This window comes from Rhynchophorus ferrugineus, unplaced genomic scaffold (assembly GCF_030347505.1).
Source record: "Rhynchophorus ferrugineus isolate W39M unplaced genomic scaffold, kcgeb_rfMv2 rfM3, whole genome shotgun sequence".
Taxonomy (NCBI): Eukaryota; Metazoa; Arthropoda; class Insecta; order Coleoptera; family Curculionidae; genus Rhynchophorus; species Rhynchophorus ferrugineus.
Genome location: NW_027472582.1, coordinates 24,925,967 through 24,943,942, shown reverse-complemented (window position 1 = coordinate 24,943,942; position 17,976 = coordinate 24,925,967). Strand labels below are relative to the sequence as shown.

At 31.9% G+C, this 17,976-nt stretch overlaps 1 protein-coding gene across 2 annotated transcripts in view; it reads right to left on the bottom strand.

The window, feature by feature from the left end:
• LOC143192898 (cyclic nucleotide-gated channel alpha-3) overlaps positions 1-17,976 on the bottom strand; it is a 223,821-nt gene that overhangs the window by 63,900 nt on the left and 141,945 nt on the right. Inside the window, exon 8 of one of the 2 annotated variants that reach the window (XM_076398689.1) lies at positions 8,681-8,830. In XM_076398689.1, coding sequence (XP_076254804.1) covers positions 8,681-8,830 — 150 coding nt within the window. The remainder of the gene's footprint in view (positions 1-8,680; positions 8,831-17,976) is intronic. The other variant, XM_076398690.1, reaches the window with a different exon arrangement.

Here is a 17,976-nt window from a genome sequence, read left to right as displayed (position 1 = left end):
TTTGAGTTATTAATAGGCTAGATGACTATTTTATTTACAAATATTTTAAAGTCTCCTTTTTGTCAGGGGTTTATGAGGGTTTATCTGGACTGGACCTATTATTTAACGTGGGCTCCCAACCATGATCATCGGCATTAAGCCTACCGACTGATCAACTTAGAAATCATCCCAGTAGACATCCGGCCTTACCCAACCTGGTTAATGGCACGACTGGGATCATTTTCATTGTCGGATTTTGTACTCTTACCTAGGATAATCTCAAATATTTTACAATCACAAACATAAAATTACGACCATGCCCCAGCAGGATTCGAAGCAGATTCGAATTATGACAATTCTAGGTATTTACTTTATCCAATATAAAAGTTATTTTTGTCAATAAATGGATTTGAAAGAAAAATTGATATTTGAATTTGTGAAATTTTAAATGTGCGCTAAAACGCTTCACTGCGCGTGACGTAGTTGTTTCGGTTACACTGGACACAGCTCTTATTTATATATTACTTTAAAAATTTTATGTCTTAATTAGATATTTTAATGCGCATCGATGGTGTGAGGGTCCCATAATGTAATTATACAATAGTAAAAACTCCAAAACTATGATATCTTGTCGTGTATTTTTATTCCAAGGTCGAAAAATGGATTTAATCTTACAAGGCGTGAACTAGCTAGTATAGTTTAACGATTGGTAATCTAGTCACAGCAATAAGATTGTTATAATGTAACTATTCACTATTTTAAGAACTTTATTTATGTCTAAAAAGTAAATAAGGTAATGTCAAGGTAAATAACACTGTTGATAATAGTTTAGGTTAGACCTTATTTATTTTGTTTATTGTTTATATGACTTACTAATAAAGTTAGTATGTTAAAGTTAATATGATTGGTTAAGTCGTACGTTGTAAGTGTGCTTTAATTCAGTATATATTTTTACAAGATTTGAATGCCAACTAGACAAGAGAAAATAAGCTTTTTACTGAACTCACTGAATATTAATGGTTGTTCACTACTAAACGACAAAACTATGCCTTCAACAAGTGTCAATCAAATCCTATAATGGTTATATTACCAGGAGCCAATATCAAATATCTGATTTCTGGTGAAAAATTTGATTTTATGAAGTTTTCATAGCCTGATATGTGTGTTATGGCAAACAAAAGTTTCAAACATATCGAATATTACTTACGTAGGGCAATGTATGAACCCAAACGTTGTTACTAAAGTCAAGTGAAGTAAAAGAAAGTAGAGATCTAATTTCAGAATTCAAAGACAAACCTGTTATATTAAAGTATGTCTAAATACAGATTTTGCATTTTATTTTTTCAAATATTACTAGGTAATTTTACACAATACCAGATACATTTTTTCATTCTATAGAGAAGCTAAAATAAGTAAGGCAAAATCAAATATCCATCATCAAATGTATATGATTTAAAGCCTTTTTTTATTTTAGTTACTATCAACTATGTAAAATGAATATATCGATATCCTTGCCAAACGTATTTGTATTTTTATCAGTATTTTCAAATTCTCATCATAAAATTTTCCAGTAGGTTAACCATCGACACAATTTTCATTTGATTCTTTATAATACCGAATAAATAAATAAATATAGAGTTATTACCTGCACATATTAATTTTCTTGGCGTGTGTTATACTAATAATATTTTTATACAATGTTCTTTAATATTTCACCACATTTCATAGTTAAAATATCTAAAATATTCACACACTTCAATTCTCCATAAATTCTTGTATTCCATTTAAAATTATTATTTCAGTTACATTTATAGAGTACAGTCACGGTCGACAAATCTATTCTGGGCAAAATTTAGGTTATTTGCCTTGATAAATCCCAGTTCAAATTCTTCATTTATTTTCAATTTCTGTTGGTTGCTCAAAATCCTTTTAACTGTGAAATACAAGATAAATAATCCAAATAAAACCGAAGGGCGCTAAAAAGTTCAAACGTTTCAAGGCGGATATGATGGTTAGGAAACGGTAAGTGACGTCAATATTTCGTACCGCTTCTGAAAGGTGTTTCACTTAACATGGTGAATTTCGAAATTTTGTGTTTTTATTCTAGTAAAATCTTAATAATTCCACTTTCAATTTTAAACTAAATATATTTTTACTAATTACCCTATAGTATATTATTATTATAAATCAATGTTTTTGTTATTATTTATTACAGTCTTCTAGCCTATTGAAACCACAATAATAGCGATAATGTAGAAGAAAATTCCAAATTTTTATAGCTTACTGATATAGATAAAAAATAAGTAACACTAAAATAAATTGCATAATGTTAATTTTTTAAAGTTTATTTCTTCAATCCTATTTTTGATCTCCTCAATTTATGATCAACTGAAAATGATCAGAAGAATTAATGCGGTGTGAGAAATTGCATTATCGCGATGAAGACATCGAATAATTATCTCCCTTTAAAATTTGGCATGTTGGAATTGCATCACCACGACTTTGTTTCCGTATTTTTTTGATTGAAGTAGTGTAATACAGTATTCTATCTTTTCTATCAATATTGTTATCTACGACAAAAATCCAATGCGTATAGTATTGTAGGTAGTGTGCAATAAAATTCTTGTAAATTAGATCAAAATATAAAAGTGCATCAAAATTATTTTCATTACAAGGTGGTTACTATAAAGCATATTTGGTCTACCTAATTACATCCTTCTATACTACTCATTGTTTCAAGGTTCACTTTTAATTTTATCGATTAATATATATAAAAATATCTTATTAAAAAAAACATCGAACAATTATTAAAAGCCACAAATTAATTTTTCACTTTTTGGTTATGGATTTGCAGGGTTACTTACTTAACTTATAGACTAAGAAATTCTGATTTAGGGGTAAATCAAATTAAGCCAGGCAGGATCGGTTGATACGACATGCCGTTATTGTATCATGCAAAACACACAATTCTTTTGTATATTTAAAATTAATTTTTATATAGCCATTATAATATATGACCTAGTTTCATGACAGTATATGTAAAAATATACTTCTAATTTTTTTTATTGATTTTTAAATTGATTAATACGGTTGATCATAATTTGAATACTTATTTTTTATATTGTATAATCTTCTATATATTAATGGGCTTAGGGAATATTTTGCCTTCCTTTTTGAGGAAAATGGAGGCGTTAAATTTGGCACAGTTTGTTAAATTGTTTTATTCATATATTCTCTGATTTAATATACAAATGTGTATTACTTCATTTATTATTACATATTTATGTTTATAGTATAAAAGTAAAGAAAGATCGTGTATATTTATATTTGATGCTCTGTTGTTGTTTGAAGTTGTGAAAATAACCTTACTTATTATACTTTACTATAACGGTAAACGGTAATGTACTTGATGAAATTGGCTTTAATTAAATGCATTTTAAAAAAGGTTAGTAAGTGTTCGTTCTTGAGATAATAATTAAAATAAACAGTTCTAAAAATTAAATATAAACAAGTTATTTACCTTATAGAATATAGAAAAAAATTACGGTAAACATAAAAATAGAGAAGCCTTAGCATTTGTTCTTTAAGTCATTTTGGGCTAACAAAGAATCAATTATTGAACAAAAATTATAAGTGTCAATTCGGATCACCCGCTTTGGCTAAAAATTTTTGTTCTGACTTTTTGGTTACTTCAGCAACGTATAATATAATGAAAAAATTTAATAGGAAAAGATATTATTCAAATTTACCTTGATGAGTTTGTTGATTATTAAAGATAATTATTACTTATCACCATTTAACTCTAAGGAGTTGTTCATTTGCTACTGTATATTTAAAATGACCGGAAGCTGACGCCAAAAATGTTAGTCATCCGAATATATTATTTACTGAAAGTTAAAACAACGTGCTATATGACAAAATAATGATATATGATTATCTATATAAACAACAAATGCGATATTTGAGATAAAAATTAAATTGAGAATAGAATAGTTCAGTTATAAGATATTTACAATAATTGGTTTGATGGTGGTCTTAACAATAATGAGCAAAACTATTATTATTAGCATTATTTTTCTATATGTACAATTGAATGAAGAAAATTGCTTCCTTTGGGCGTTATCACCTCTGCCGGTACCGATACGGCACCGACAGGACACCTATATCGCTGGATGCGTAATCGCATGTAAACAAATGGAACCCTTTCACACTCGCCGATATGTCGGTATCGTGTCGTTGCCGGCAACCGCATGTCGGCGGGAAGCAATCGCTTTATTGTGCACAGAGATATTTTTAAGGCTAAAAAACGAAAAGGTCTAGCTTGAAATATGATATTGTAACACTAATTGAATTAGTGGAATCAAAGTTTGTATGGGACAATACTAATGAAAATGACAAAAACAAAATACGGTGCCGTGTCGGTGCCGGCAGATGTGAAAACGCTCTTTATTTTAGGAGATACCGAATTACGAACTAAAAAATCCGGACCGGATGTACAATGTCGGGCAAAAGTTCCGCCTACCATTTTGATTGTTTATAACTTTGCTCAAAAAAAAGATAAGTAAATTTGGTTTTCCTAAAAAGTTTATTTGGTCTTTATATTTTTTGTTTCGTTATGACTGAAAAATTATATCGGATAAATGGTGACCGCGATTCACTATGTAACATCTGAGGCTGCATTTCTTCAATTTCGTGACGAATAATGTCTTTGAGATGTTGAATTGTTTGGGGCTTATTCACATAAACTTTTGATTTTAAAACACCCCATAAGAAAAAGTTAGGTGAAGTTAAATCCGGAGATCTGGCTAAATCGCCACTTCACGAAATTAGTCTTCGTGGAAAAACGTCATTCAATAATTGAAGTGTTGAACGAGTTGTGCGTGCTGTGGCACCACCTTGCTGAAACCACATGTCCTCTAGACCTTGCTCTTCCATTTCAGGCACCAGAAAATTTCGAATCATGCCTTGGTATCGTGCAGCAGTAATAGTAACAGCAACACCTTTGTCATTTTCAAAAAATTAGGGTCCAATGATGTTTCCAGCATGAATACAACACCATACAGTTGTTTTTAGTGGATGCAATGACATTTCATGAATTAATTGAGGATTCTGTATTCCCCAAAACCGACTGTCCTATTTATTGACGTGGCCCCTGAGAAGAAAATGGGCTTCATTACTCATTATCAATTTAGACGAAAAATCTTCAACTTCACAAGACAGCCTTAGGATTGTATTACTATACTCAACTCATTGATCAGCATCTCTCGGTAGCAATTTTTGGACTAATTGAATTTTGTACAGGAACATTTTCAAATTGGTTTTCAAAATTCGCCTTAAACTGCGTGCAGAAATGTATAACTGGGAACCATGTCTTCGAATTGTTGGTTTTGGAGGTTCTGCAATACTATCGCGCACCAGAGCCACATTTTCAGCGTTACGAGACGTCCGTTCTCTTTCAGAACGAGGCCTGTCTCCTGTCGTACCATACTGTCGAAAATTCGCATGTAAACGATAAATTGTGGTTTTGTGAGGCACTGGAAGATTAGGATATTTTTGACGCAATTTCCGCTGAGTGGCAATAATGCAACGATTATTTTTAATAAATATTGTTACTATATCTACTCGTTCTGGTCGCGTTTATTTATACATAATAAAATTTGGACGTCTACATAACACAATGGTTAAAGCGAAACCGACGTAAGCGAAATAAACGTCACATAACCAAAATGGCGAGCAATCAAAATGGTAGCGGAACTTTTGCCCCACCTGTTACTATTGGAAGCTAACTCAACTGTCGTGAGAGATCATTATTATATAGAAAAATTATTAAATTATATTAATGCTAAATTATTTCATTTATAAATTTAATATTGTAGGCGCAAAAATGTAATATAGTGTTGGTAATTCAATTAGTTATCATATTTAACAACACTAACACTAACATTATTTAATTTATAAATTTAATATTGTAGGCACGAAAATGTAATATAGTGTTGGTAATTCAATTAGTTATCATATTTAATAACACTAATAATAACACTATTTAATTTATAAATTTAATATTGTAGGCACGAAAATGTAATATAGTGTAGGTAATTCAATTAGTTGTCATATTTAATAACACATTGTTATAACATTTCCGGTAGTTTAAACTGTAGTTGATCATGAATAAGTAACACCTTTCAAATTTACATTGTAAATGTTGTTGGCAAAGTCATATAATTCTGCAAAAATATTACGGTAGGGTTTGGTCCTTGATTTACGTGAATGGTGTAAACATTCAATTTTGAGTCTGTTTGTGATGTCGCTTAGCCGAAAATTGAGGGAAATTACAGAGCTAAACGCAACTGGTTATTGTGCAGAGCGACGTCAAAGGATACGTTTTCCATTTGGCCCTTTACGAATTTTACACTAAAACTGAAGCTAATAGTACTCGTGTTATAATTTGTTTATTAAAAGTGGCGTAATGGATTTGTTTGAATTTTATTTTTTAATGTTTATAAGTGGTACAAATTCTATTTAATAAAAAATAATTTTAAATACTTGTTCTAACATGTCACCACAATTTTAAACAAACCAAATTTTAACTCGGGAGGTATACCAGAAATTTAAATTAGCGAAGAACATAGTTGAAGCTTATTTAAGTATACTTTTATAGTGTAATCAGTAGAAGTTAAGAGAATTGCAATCAACAGATCGACTTATGCTCGTCTTAATTAAATTTTAGCAGGTATTTAAAAGAAAGTATAAATTTACTTTTAAGCTGGAGACGGTGAACTACAATCGGAATGTGAAAAAAAGGTGAAAAAATCAAAATCAAAATTAAGAAATAGTTAACAAATGTTGAGAAGCTGATGTTAAAAAGACTACACGATTGTTAAAGACAGGTAGTGTTATAACGTGGGGCAATATTCTCGCTACCAGTTTGATTGCCTATAACTTTGCTCAAAGAAAAGTTACGTAGATTTGGTTTTCATAAGAAGTTTACTTGGTCTTTATATTTTTGTCATCGTTATGATTGAAAAATTATATCGGCTAAATGGGGACCGGATTCGGTGACGAATATTATCTTTAATATGTTGAATCGTTTGGGGCTTATTCTCATAAACATTTTATTTTAAAAAAGCCCATAAGGAAAATCTAGCTCTGTTAAATCCGTAGATCTGAATGACCATGCGTTATCCCCACTTCGCGAAATTGGTCTTCGTGGAAAACCGTCATTCAATAATTGTTGAACGAGCTGTATGTGATGTGGCCTCATCTTGCTGAAACCACATGTTTTCTTGTCCTTACTCTTCCATTTCAGGCATAAGAAAATTTCAAATTATGTCTTGGTACCGTTCAGCAGTAACAGTAACTGCAACATCTTGGTCATTTTCAAACAAATAGGGACCAATAATATTTCCAGCACGAATATCACATCATAAAGTTGTTGTTAGTGGATGCATCGATGTTTCATGGATTAATTGAATATTTTGTGCTCCCCAAAATCGACTGTTCTGTTTATTGACGTGGCCATTGAGAAGAAAATGGGCTTCATCGCTCATTATGAATATAGACGAAAAATCTTCAATTTCACCAGACAGCCTTAGAATTTTATTATTGTACTCAACTCGTTGATCAGGAACTCTCGGTAGCAATTTTTGGACTAATTGAGTTATGTATGGGAGTACTTATAAATTGTGGTTTTGTGAGGCACTCGACGTTTAGGATATTTTTTACGCAATTTCCATTGACTGGCAATAATGTTACGATTATTTTGAATAAATATTGTCACTACTTCTACTCGTTCTTGTATAGGAACTATATATGTAATATCCATAATAAAATTTGTACGTCTACACAACATAATGGCTAAAGCGAAACTGAGCTAAACCTTACATAACCAAGATGGCGCATAATCTAAATTGTATTGGGACGTTTGCCGCGCGTATTACCAATTATAATATATGTTATTTCGAAATTTAGTTGTGAAAGAATATACTTATATAAATCATAAAATTAAAATATTTCGTGTTTCCTTAGTTAAATATACGGGCAATGAAGTTTTCTTCTAACAATTAAAAAACCTAACAAGTATTAAAAAGTTAAAAAAGCTAAAGTTATATCATTAACATGTACTCTAAAGACGGTAACATTTATCTAAACAAGATTGTAATTGTAAATTGTATGAATATCACCAACATTTTTTGAAGTATTCTTTGATTTAATCCAACTAGAGCTTTTGGATTACTTCTGAAGACTAATTTTGGAATATCTTTATAAAAGCGGAAGAACATTGGCCCATGCTCTGTAGTGGCCACTTTTCGAAATCATTTTTCCGAAAATATTTCCCGGAGGACCTTAATGATAGCGTCGGATGTGCCACAGGTAAGATATATACTGTTGAATCATTACGCCATTGAGTTACTCTAAACTCCCCTAGAATACTAATTTAACGTTTCAAAGAGTAAACATGAATTTGTGTTATTTAAATTTTCAAATGTTTTGGAATTTGAATACTATAATGGCTAGTAGAGAATTCTAAATTTGTCACATTATAAATATATGAACAGTTATACCCAAAGGACAAAAAGAATTGTGTGTTAACTTATCTGGGTTCTCAACAGCAAGTATATGAAAAAGGGATATATAAGATAAAAAAGATAATACAAAATGGCGGCTGTCCCAGTGTCGCTCCGTGCCTGCCGACGATATTTACCCAGCCATTTACCTGCCGTCCCCATATTCAAGATGGAGATCTCACCGAAGTAACTGCCTGCCTTTAGTGTGGCCAGAACTGTTCTTCCATTGTCAGCTACTACTTGTAAACGGCCCCTGTTCACTATGTACATTTCCTTACCCACTTCTCCTGCAAATAAAATATTTATTTGTTAGTTTAAAATAAAAATAAATAATTTATACTCATATCTTACAGGCTCAATAAATTCCTTTTTAATATAAGAATTGGTTACATCGAAACTATTAATATTATTGTTGGTTAGATGACCTGGAACATCCTATCACCGATAACTGTTTATACCTTTATACAGTTGTTAAGGAGAGAAAACAATGTTGCAAATAATATTTTTTCTCTCTTCTTTACGTAAATTAATACACAAATACGAGTTTTTTTTAATTAAATGAATAATATAAAAATATATATAATTAAAGATTTTAATTAAATTGATACATACGTGAAAGAATTATGAATTTAATGGAAATGGCTTACTAAATCGCCTATCTGGTTTAGGATAATACTGATTCCGTCATAGAACACAACTGATGATTATACACATGATATGTAAGAATTCTATTATTCTTGTTCCTTGATGCATTTTCTTTCTTCTTACTCTTTTCGACCTTCTTGACTGTTTCATTTGCAAATTTTGTACTCTTGATATTTTATTGCTTCTTGTCTTGGTTCTGTAATTCATTTATTCTAATTCTGTATTCACTACCATTCTTCCAATTTCATTATCATTGTCGATGCACCATGATTTAACGTTGAAGCTCTTCCCTCGGGTACTTGGTGGTAGCTGAGAAAGTTGATTCAAGAAATCCATTTCTATCTCCCGATTGGTTCAGATTTTCGAGGAGGACAAGACTCTTCTAGCCAGGAACTTCTCCCGCCCTAACATGTACATTACAGACTCTTAAGGAATGCTCAGAAATTCCTCCGCCGAAGGGATCCTCCGCCAGGTGGAACTCTGACATGATTCGTCTAGCCCCGTAACCTGCATCTCCATTTTCTGATGCCGATCAAGTCTATGAGACATTCTTTTACTAGACACGTGTTTTCTGTTTGCTCGGTGCCTTTCTTATCTTGGCCTAGCTTTACCAGACATTCCATACAATGCGATATTTTAACAGGTCAATTGAAAAGTCTGACACATAGATGGCGCTACTAGAATTAAATCCATAAGTTTTTTAGTTGGCTCCAACCCTCAAAAGATCATTAGTTTGTGAATTATAGTATTTTGAGAGAAGCAACTGTTGTTAATGTGAAAAAAATGGATTAAAAGGAATTTCGCGTGTTGCTAAAATATTGCTTATTGAAGGGAAAACATTTAGCAAAAGCAAAAACTTGGCTTGCTGCCGAGTTTCCCTATACTGCCTCAGGAAAATCAATCAATCAAATCAATGGTATGCTAAGTTTAGACGTGGTGAAATTGAGCATCGAAGATGGTGAACGCAGTGGACACCCAAAAGAGGTTTTTACCGACGAAAACATGTAAAAAATCGACAAAATGATTCTGAATGATTGAATGAAATAGCAGACACTCTAAAGATATCAACTGAACGTGTATATTACATCATTCACGAATAATTGGGTATGAAAAAGGTCTGCGCAAAGTGGGTGCCACCCGAGCTCACTTTTGACCAAAACAACGACGAGTTGATGATTCGGAGCAGTATTTGAAGATTATCAAGCGTAATAAATTCGAGTTTTTGCATTGATATGTGACAATGGATGATACGTGGCTCCATTATTTCACTCCGAGATTCAATCAACAGTCATCCGAGTCGACTGCACACTATGACCCGCTCCAAAGCGTGGGAAAACGCAACAGTCGGCTTGCAAGGTTATGTCTAGCGTCTGTATTTTCGGATGCGCATAGAACAATTTTCAATGACTACCTTGAAAAAGGAAAAACCATCAACAGCGACTATTACATAACGTTGTTGGACCGTCTGAAGGACGACATCTCCAAAAAATGGCCGCATTTGAAGAAAACTAAGAGAATTCTTCACCAAGAGCTTCACCAAGAGAATGCACCGTATCACAAATCAGTGAAGACGATGGCAAAAATCCATGAATTGGCATTCGAATTGCTTCCTTATCCACGGTATTCTCCAGATCTGGCCCCCAGCGACTATTTCCTGTTCTCAGATCCTAAAAGAATGCTGGCTGTGAAAACATTTTCGTCGAATGAATAGGTGATCGCCGAAACTGAGGCCTATTTTGGAGCAAAGGACAAATCATACTAGAAAAATGAGTGGATCACCCTTGAAGGGATTTATGTTGAATAAAAAAACTAATTTTACTAAAAAATGTGTTTTTCACTTTTCAATTGACTTGTTATATTTTCTCCAGTCATAATTCTTTTCGTATGTCATAAATATTACAAAAATTCGTTAGGTGGTCTAAATAAATTAGACTCCTAATTGTATAAAAGAAAAAACATTATAATTTTCATAAACTTAAAATTAAGCAATTTTATTAAATATAAGTAAACGTAATTACGTGGCAATAGCCACTTAGTCGATTGTAGGTGAATCTCAATGTTTAAACTTCAACGTTATTTAAACATTTTAACTAAATCGTTGTTCTGATGACGAAACTTGTAGTTATTGGACCATAGTTCGTTTCACTATTGGATTGTGGGCACAATGCCTATTAATTTCCGCATCCGAATTGTTCATAAAGTAAATATGTAAAAATTGATTATCTACATCTGATAGTAACAGGGTAACAGCGCTTCTAGTAAGTGATAAATTTGTTCTTGTATCTGCAATTTTGTAAGATTTTCTTAACATATATCTGTTAAAAATTAAAAAAAAACTTTTATGGTATAATACTTGGAAAGTTAGCATGAAATTGCCCTGTACAAGCGAAGAGTTAAATATCTTAATTTGGAAACAATTACTATGTTTATCAATATTATCCAAAAAGTGGTTAGAATCATTTCCCATCCTAGAAATGAATGTTGCAATTTTATTTTTTCACCGGCACAATATAACTCAGTAGATTCGCCGCTGTATTGGAAACCTCACAATTAAATTACGACTGTAATACAATTGTAAGACATTTAGATCGATTTCATTTATCTACTGTTGTGCTTTACATTTTTCAGAGAAACGTATTGGTTATAATATAATTAATAATTCTTCTGATTACCGTTATTTTATTGTTTTTAGTAGATTCACAATAGAATAAGGTACACAAAATAATCTCTTGCGCTAATATCTTTTAATAAATAGTAGTTGAAAACATATGATACTTATCGAATGGAATTATTAGAATGTGTTATTAGAATCAATATTTTTTTTCAATGATAAAAGGGATGCTATTTAGAATTATTGCAGGTACCCTTATTGCGACAAAACTCTCGTCGGAGTATAATGTAGAAATGGATCTTAAGCTAAGATTCATTTAAAACATTTAAACATATAAATAAACGACAGAACTAAAACTTGTTAAATATAAAAAAGTAAATTGAGTTATCACTATATGTAAACATATTCAAAACTTTAAATGGCCTGTACAAAACTCGGTCTTTCAGGTACTGTATGTTATTAAATTTGTTGGCTACAGTGTTATTTTCTTTACATGAAGTGGCCTATTTTTCTCCGATAAAACGAAAAAGGGTGTATTTCCTGTGCAAGAATAACAAAAGTGATAAGTAACATTATTTTCTAAACCAATACGGATATCCATCAATCTATAACTTGTAGATGTTTACCTGCAGTTTCTCGTCTCCCACTTAGTGCTGTTGGAAGTTGTTTTTATGTTTGACCTGAATATTTATGTGATAATTTTATCACGGATGCTCGTAATCTGCTACATAAAATTTATTAATTTTTATTTTCAACGATTTTGCAAAATAATTAATATTATTTTTTCGTTTTGGTTTGTAACAACAGATAATGAAATGTGAATTACGATTTATGGAGTTTGGTTGCCTATTATCGCATTATCTTATACTATATTCCATCTTTATCAAAATAAGGCACGTCAGTATGTCTTGCATTTTGAACAGCGATTTATATTGGTGAAAATGCGAAGTATCACTGTGAACAACCGTTAAAGAAACTAACTGATAAATTGCTCAATAATTTTAATATTTCTCTCAGTGAAATAATAATTTTCCGTTTATTATTATTGAAGAGTTCAATATATGTAGATGCTTATGACCGAATGCTCAAAATTGCATTTTTAATATATATAATTTTTGTTATTTGATTCCAAGAAATCTGCTGTCTACAGAAACTCAGCTTATACTCTCAAAGGAATTTCAGATAAATCCGAATTAAGTTAAAATGGTCACCATACGAATTTACTATAAATGTAATTTCAGATCGTTGCACCATCGCAGCTTCATTTACTGCCCGACGGAAGAAAGTTTTCTCTGAAGTACAGTGACTGACTATAGAACGTGGATCTTCTATGATAATTCCAAGTGTTACAAATTATAGGTTAGTTCAGGCGAGTTACTTATATGGATAAAAAGCGGAATATTTATTACCATAAAGAGTTTCTGTGCATATGGTGTGATCAGAAACATGTAGCGCATTACGAGCTGCTAAAACCCAATGGAACTGCTACTGCAGATGTTTATACACAATAGCTGAACAAATTGAACGATGTGTTTTTAATAAACAAATACTATTGAGTAACAGACGCAAAAGTTGTGAACGATACAGTCTTGCAGCTCTAACATGAAGTTCTTTCACACCCGGCGTACTCACCAGACATAATTCCATTTGTTTCGATCGATGAAGAATAGTTTAACCGGCATGGCGAAGAAGTGCGAATGTATTTGATATTTGCTAAACCAATGTTGTTCTATCGATACGGTATTGCAATATGACCAGAATGATGGAAACATTTGTGGAAAATTGTTATTACTATGTATACATTAATACGAAGCTTACGCTTAACTAGACCTTATTCACCATCATACTAGTAAACATACTTGTGTGTTATAACCAGAAACTGGGATAATCAAAACTGATCATATTGCTACATTCAATACGTTATTAGGAGTGTCGGCCGACAAGAAAAATATTTATATTTCGATATATCGATATTTTTAAATATATTGATATATAGATTTCGATATTTTCATTTGTTCATTACTTTTATTGTTTTCATTTTCATTATATTCATTTTCATTATTTCGATATATCGATATATCGGAGGAAAAAAAAATTGATATTTTTTGCAGTATATATTGGTATTTTTAAAGAACCCTTATAATTAAGTACAAAATTAGGCGGAATTTTTAAAATTAAATACTAAAACATACTAAACCTTTGAAAGACCAATTTGAATTTTTTTATAATTATATGGTTTTTATATTGTTTAAGAAATAAATGTTTTTGAAAAAATATCGAAAAATATCGGCTAACAAATATATCGATATAAGGACAAAATATATCGCGTTTTTTTTTAAATATCGATATATCGCTTTATCGATATTTTTTCGTCAAATTTTACTGATTTCATGGTTTAGTCGATTTTATAACAGGTGGGGAAAAAGTCCCGCTATCATTTTGTTTGGGCGACATCTTGGTTATGTGACGTTTAGCTCAGTTTCGGTGTAACCAATGTGTTGTGTAGACCTCCACATGTTATTATGAAGAAATATACGCTACAAGAACGAGCAGAAATGGTGACAATATTTATTGAAAATAATCGTTCCATTATTGGCACTCAGCGGAAATTGCTCAAAAATATCTTAATCGCCCAGTGACTCACAAAACCAAAATTTATGATTTACATGCGAATTTTCGGACAACGAACGTAACGTAACGCTGAGAATGTAGCTCTGGTGAGTGATAGTGTTACAGAGTCTCCTGAAACATCCATTCGAAGACGTGGTTCCCAGTTACATAATTCTGCACGCAATTTAAGGCGAATCTTGAAAACTGATTGAAAATGTTCTCGTACAAAATTCAATTAGTCCAAAAATTGTTACCAAGAGATCCTGATCATCGAGTTAAGTACAATAATGCAATCCTAAGGCCGCCTGGTGAAATTGAAGATTTTTGGTGTAAATTGAAAATGAGGGATGAAGGCCATTTTCTTCTCAGTGGCCACGTCAATAACGTCGATTGATCTGTAGTCGGTTTTGAGGAACACAGAATCATAAATTAATTCGTAAAACATCATTGCATCCACTAAAAACAAGTGTATAGTGTGGTATTATTGCCGTTACTGTTGGTGTTGAACGGTACAAAGACATGATTCGACATTTTCTTGTGTTTGAAATTGAAGAGCAAGGTCTAGAGGACATGTGGTTTCAGCAAGATGGTGCCACAGCACGCACAGTTCGTTCAATAATTCAATTATTGGATGACGTTTTTGCCCGAAGACTAATTTCGCGAAGTGGCGATTTAGCATGACCAGCCAGATCTTCGGATTTAACAGAATCAGACTTTTTCTTATAGGGCTTTTTAAAATCAAAAGTTTATGCGAATAAGCCTCAAAGGATTCAACATTTTAGAGATAACATTCGTCACCAAATTGAAGAAATTCATCCTCAGATGTTGCAGGATGTCATGAAAAATGCCTTAAAAAAGCCAAAAGTTGCATAGCGAATCGCGGTCACCATTTAGCCGATATAATGTTTCAATCATAATGAAAAAATATGTAAAGACCAGGTAAACTTTTTATGAAAACCAAACTTACTTATCTTTTCTTCGAGCAAAGTTATAGGCAATCAAAATGGTAGCGGGACTTTTACCCCACGTTGTTTATTGATTAAATATTGTGAATATTACTTTGATAGAAATTTTTTTAATAATTCTATAGATTTTATATATTTGTTAAACAAAAAATATTTACCTTTAACGCAATACGTAGAATACTTTTCTAAAACCTCAACTAATATAACTAACATTCCGAGTAAATATCGCCACAATTACAAATTTGCTTTTAAGTAATAATATTTCAGTATAAATAAAGTATTGGGAATTACGCGTCGTTTTGTATCTCTCCGGGATCTTCGGAAAGCAGCTAAAAGCCATTTTCAGTAAAAATCGTGAATAAATGAAATTGTTTAGCTCCGTTTCTAAGGAATTTTCTTAGTAGCGAGCAAGGCGTTTAATGCGTGGCAATTTGCATCTTAATTCTACCCAATAAGGTGGTATCTCCTCTTGCTTTTACAGATAAAGGAAGAATGTTCCTTTCAGAAATTCTACATAGTAATGCAGCCGAGCGACGCGTGTTATAATATGCTAAATATGTGTAACACAATGTGAAATGAACGTCTAGAGTACTGTTACCAAAATAATAAAATATTATATTACATATTGGTCTATTTATATTCAGACTGGATAATTTGATGAACTATTCCTGTAAGTACTTTAAAATATGTTTGCTTCGTTTCTTTTGTTATATAGTTCTTTCTCCTCTCTAATTCAATAAATCCATCAAAAATCCATCCAGTAGGTGTTGTGCATTCATTTGTCGACCTTGTAAGAAAAGAAAACTTCGTATGTTGAATTATTCTGTTGGTGTCTTGAGTTCTAAATTCTTCTAAAGGTCTCAGTCTAAATAGTCTTCATATGAATATTGAATATGTCATAGTTATATAAGATAAGTAAAAATAAATAAATTTTTAAATAAATATATACTGTTTATTTACTTAAAAAGTCTCCTTTTTACCAACTTGGGCTTATCTGGACTGGACCTATTGTTTAACGTGGGCTCTGAACCACAATTCTTCATATTAAGCCTACCGACTAGCGAATGACCAACTTAGAGATCATCCTAGAAGACACTCGGTCTCACATAGCCATTACTGGTGTGACTGGGATCATTTTCCTCGTCAGATTTTGCACTCTTACCTTTTTGAACAACTACATATATAATATTATGATCATCAGGATTAAAAGAAATATATAATTGTAAAAAGTATTAATTTTTTTAACAAATAATATTCTTGTATTGTTTTTTAAGTCACTTTTATTTTATTTTTTTACTATTATTATGATTTTAAGGTTAATCTTTTGTTTAATATAAGAAGGAAAAAACTTATATTGATTTACAGAGTTAAAATTGATTGGAATTTAATTTTTGGAAACAGTTTAGATTACTTATTATAAATATCAATTTGAAGTGAAACTTCTTTTTTACTGTTATTAATATGGTGTAACATTTGGCGACTGGAGAGAGACTGCTTAAAATATATATATATATATATATATATATATATATATATATATATATATATATATATATATATATATAGAAAAAGTTATAAAACTATGAGGGAATAAGCTTCCTATTAATTGTCTGAAAAGTATTTATGAAAATTATACAAAGGATACCTCAAAGAGTGTTGAATCGAGCCTATCTGCTACTTCTATCCGGCTAGAAGGACCATGTTGTTGAATTGATATCAATTAGTTCCTGGTTATCTTTCTTTAAATAAGAGTAAATTGTTTCTTAATTACTTATATTAAACTTACGTCATAGTTACAATACGATACAATAGTATAAAATACCCGAACTATCTTCGATCATGCGGATCGTTCTTAATTTACAAATTTGACTAATAACTAGTAGTGTATATAAACTTATCGTGAATTGGTGGCGAATATTTCATAAAATGCTTGCAAATCTTTTTTTTTTCTTATTCCAGAATGACCAGCTAGAACCAAATGGTCTTTTGCTGATGTCGCTTTGGGTTCGGGATGATAGTGTTTTGCGGATGACAGAGGGTTACGACTGGGATTGTCGTAGTTGGTTTACTATCGAGGTTTGTTGATGGGTGGGGATTTAATCAAGGGGTCGTCGAGTTCTAGGGCACCTATGGAGAATCTTACACTGAGCACGTTCGTGAAATTCTTCCCAAACGGGATGCCTGATTCTAGGTGAGTGTGACGTTCCTCATAAACCATGGGGCATTGAGTAACGAGAGGACTTTCTTGGATTGGAACACTTGGAGTAGTTCAGGTTGTCTCTTGGAGACATACCTATATATATATATTTTGTTCTGCAAAGGAGTGGAAATATAAGTCTGTACATGCCATTGCCTTTGTAAGTAGTGTTCTAAATTTGAACTGACCATTGGAATCTGCGGTCGAACTGGAGACCGAGGTATGAAACTTTCTGGAGCCAGGGGATGGAGACTTTATCAATTTGGAGGCGATAGGCGCGGAACTCCATTTTGCAGTGGAGCATAGTAGCCTGAGTTTTGCTCGGGTTTATCTACAGCCGTCAGAATTTGTACCATGCAATCGCCTGGTTTAGCTGGTATTGAAGTCTATTGCGGATTGCGTCGG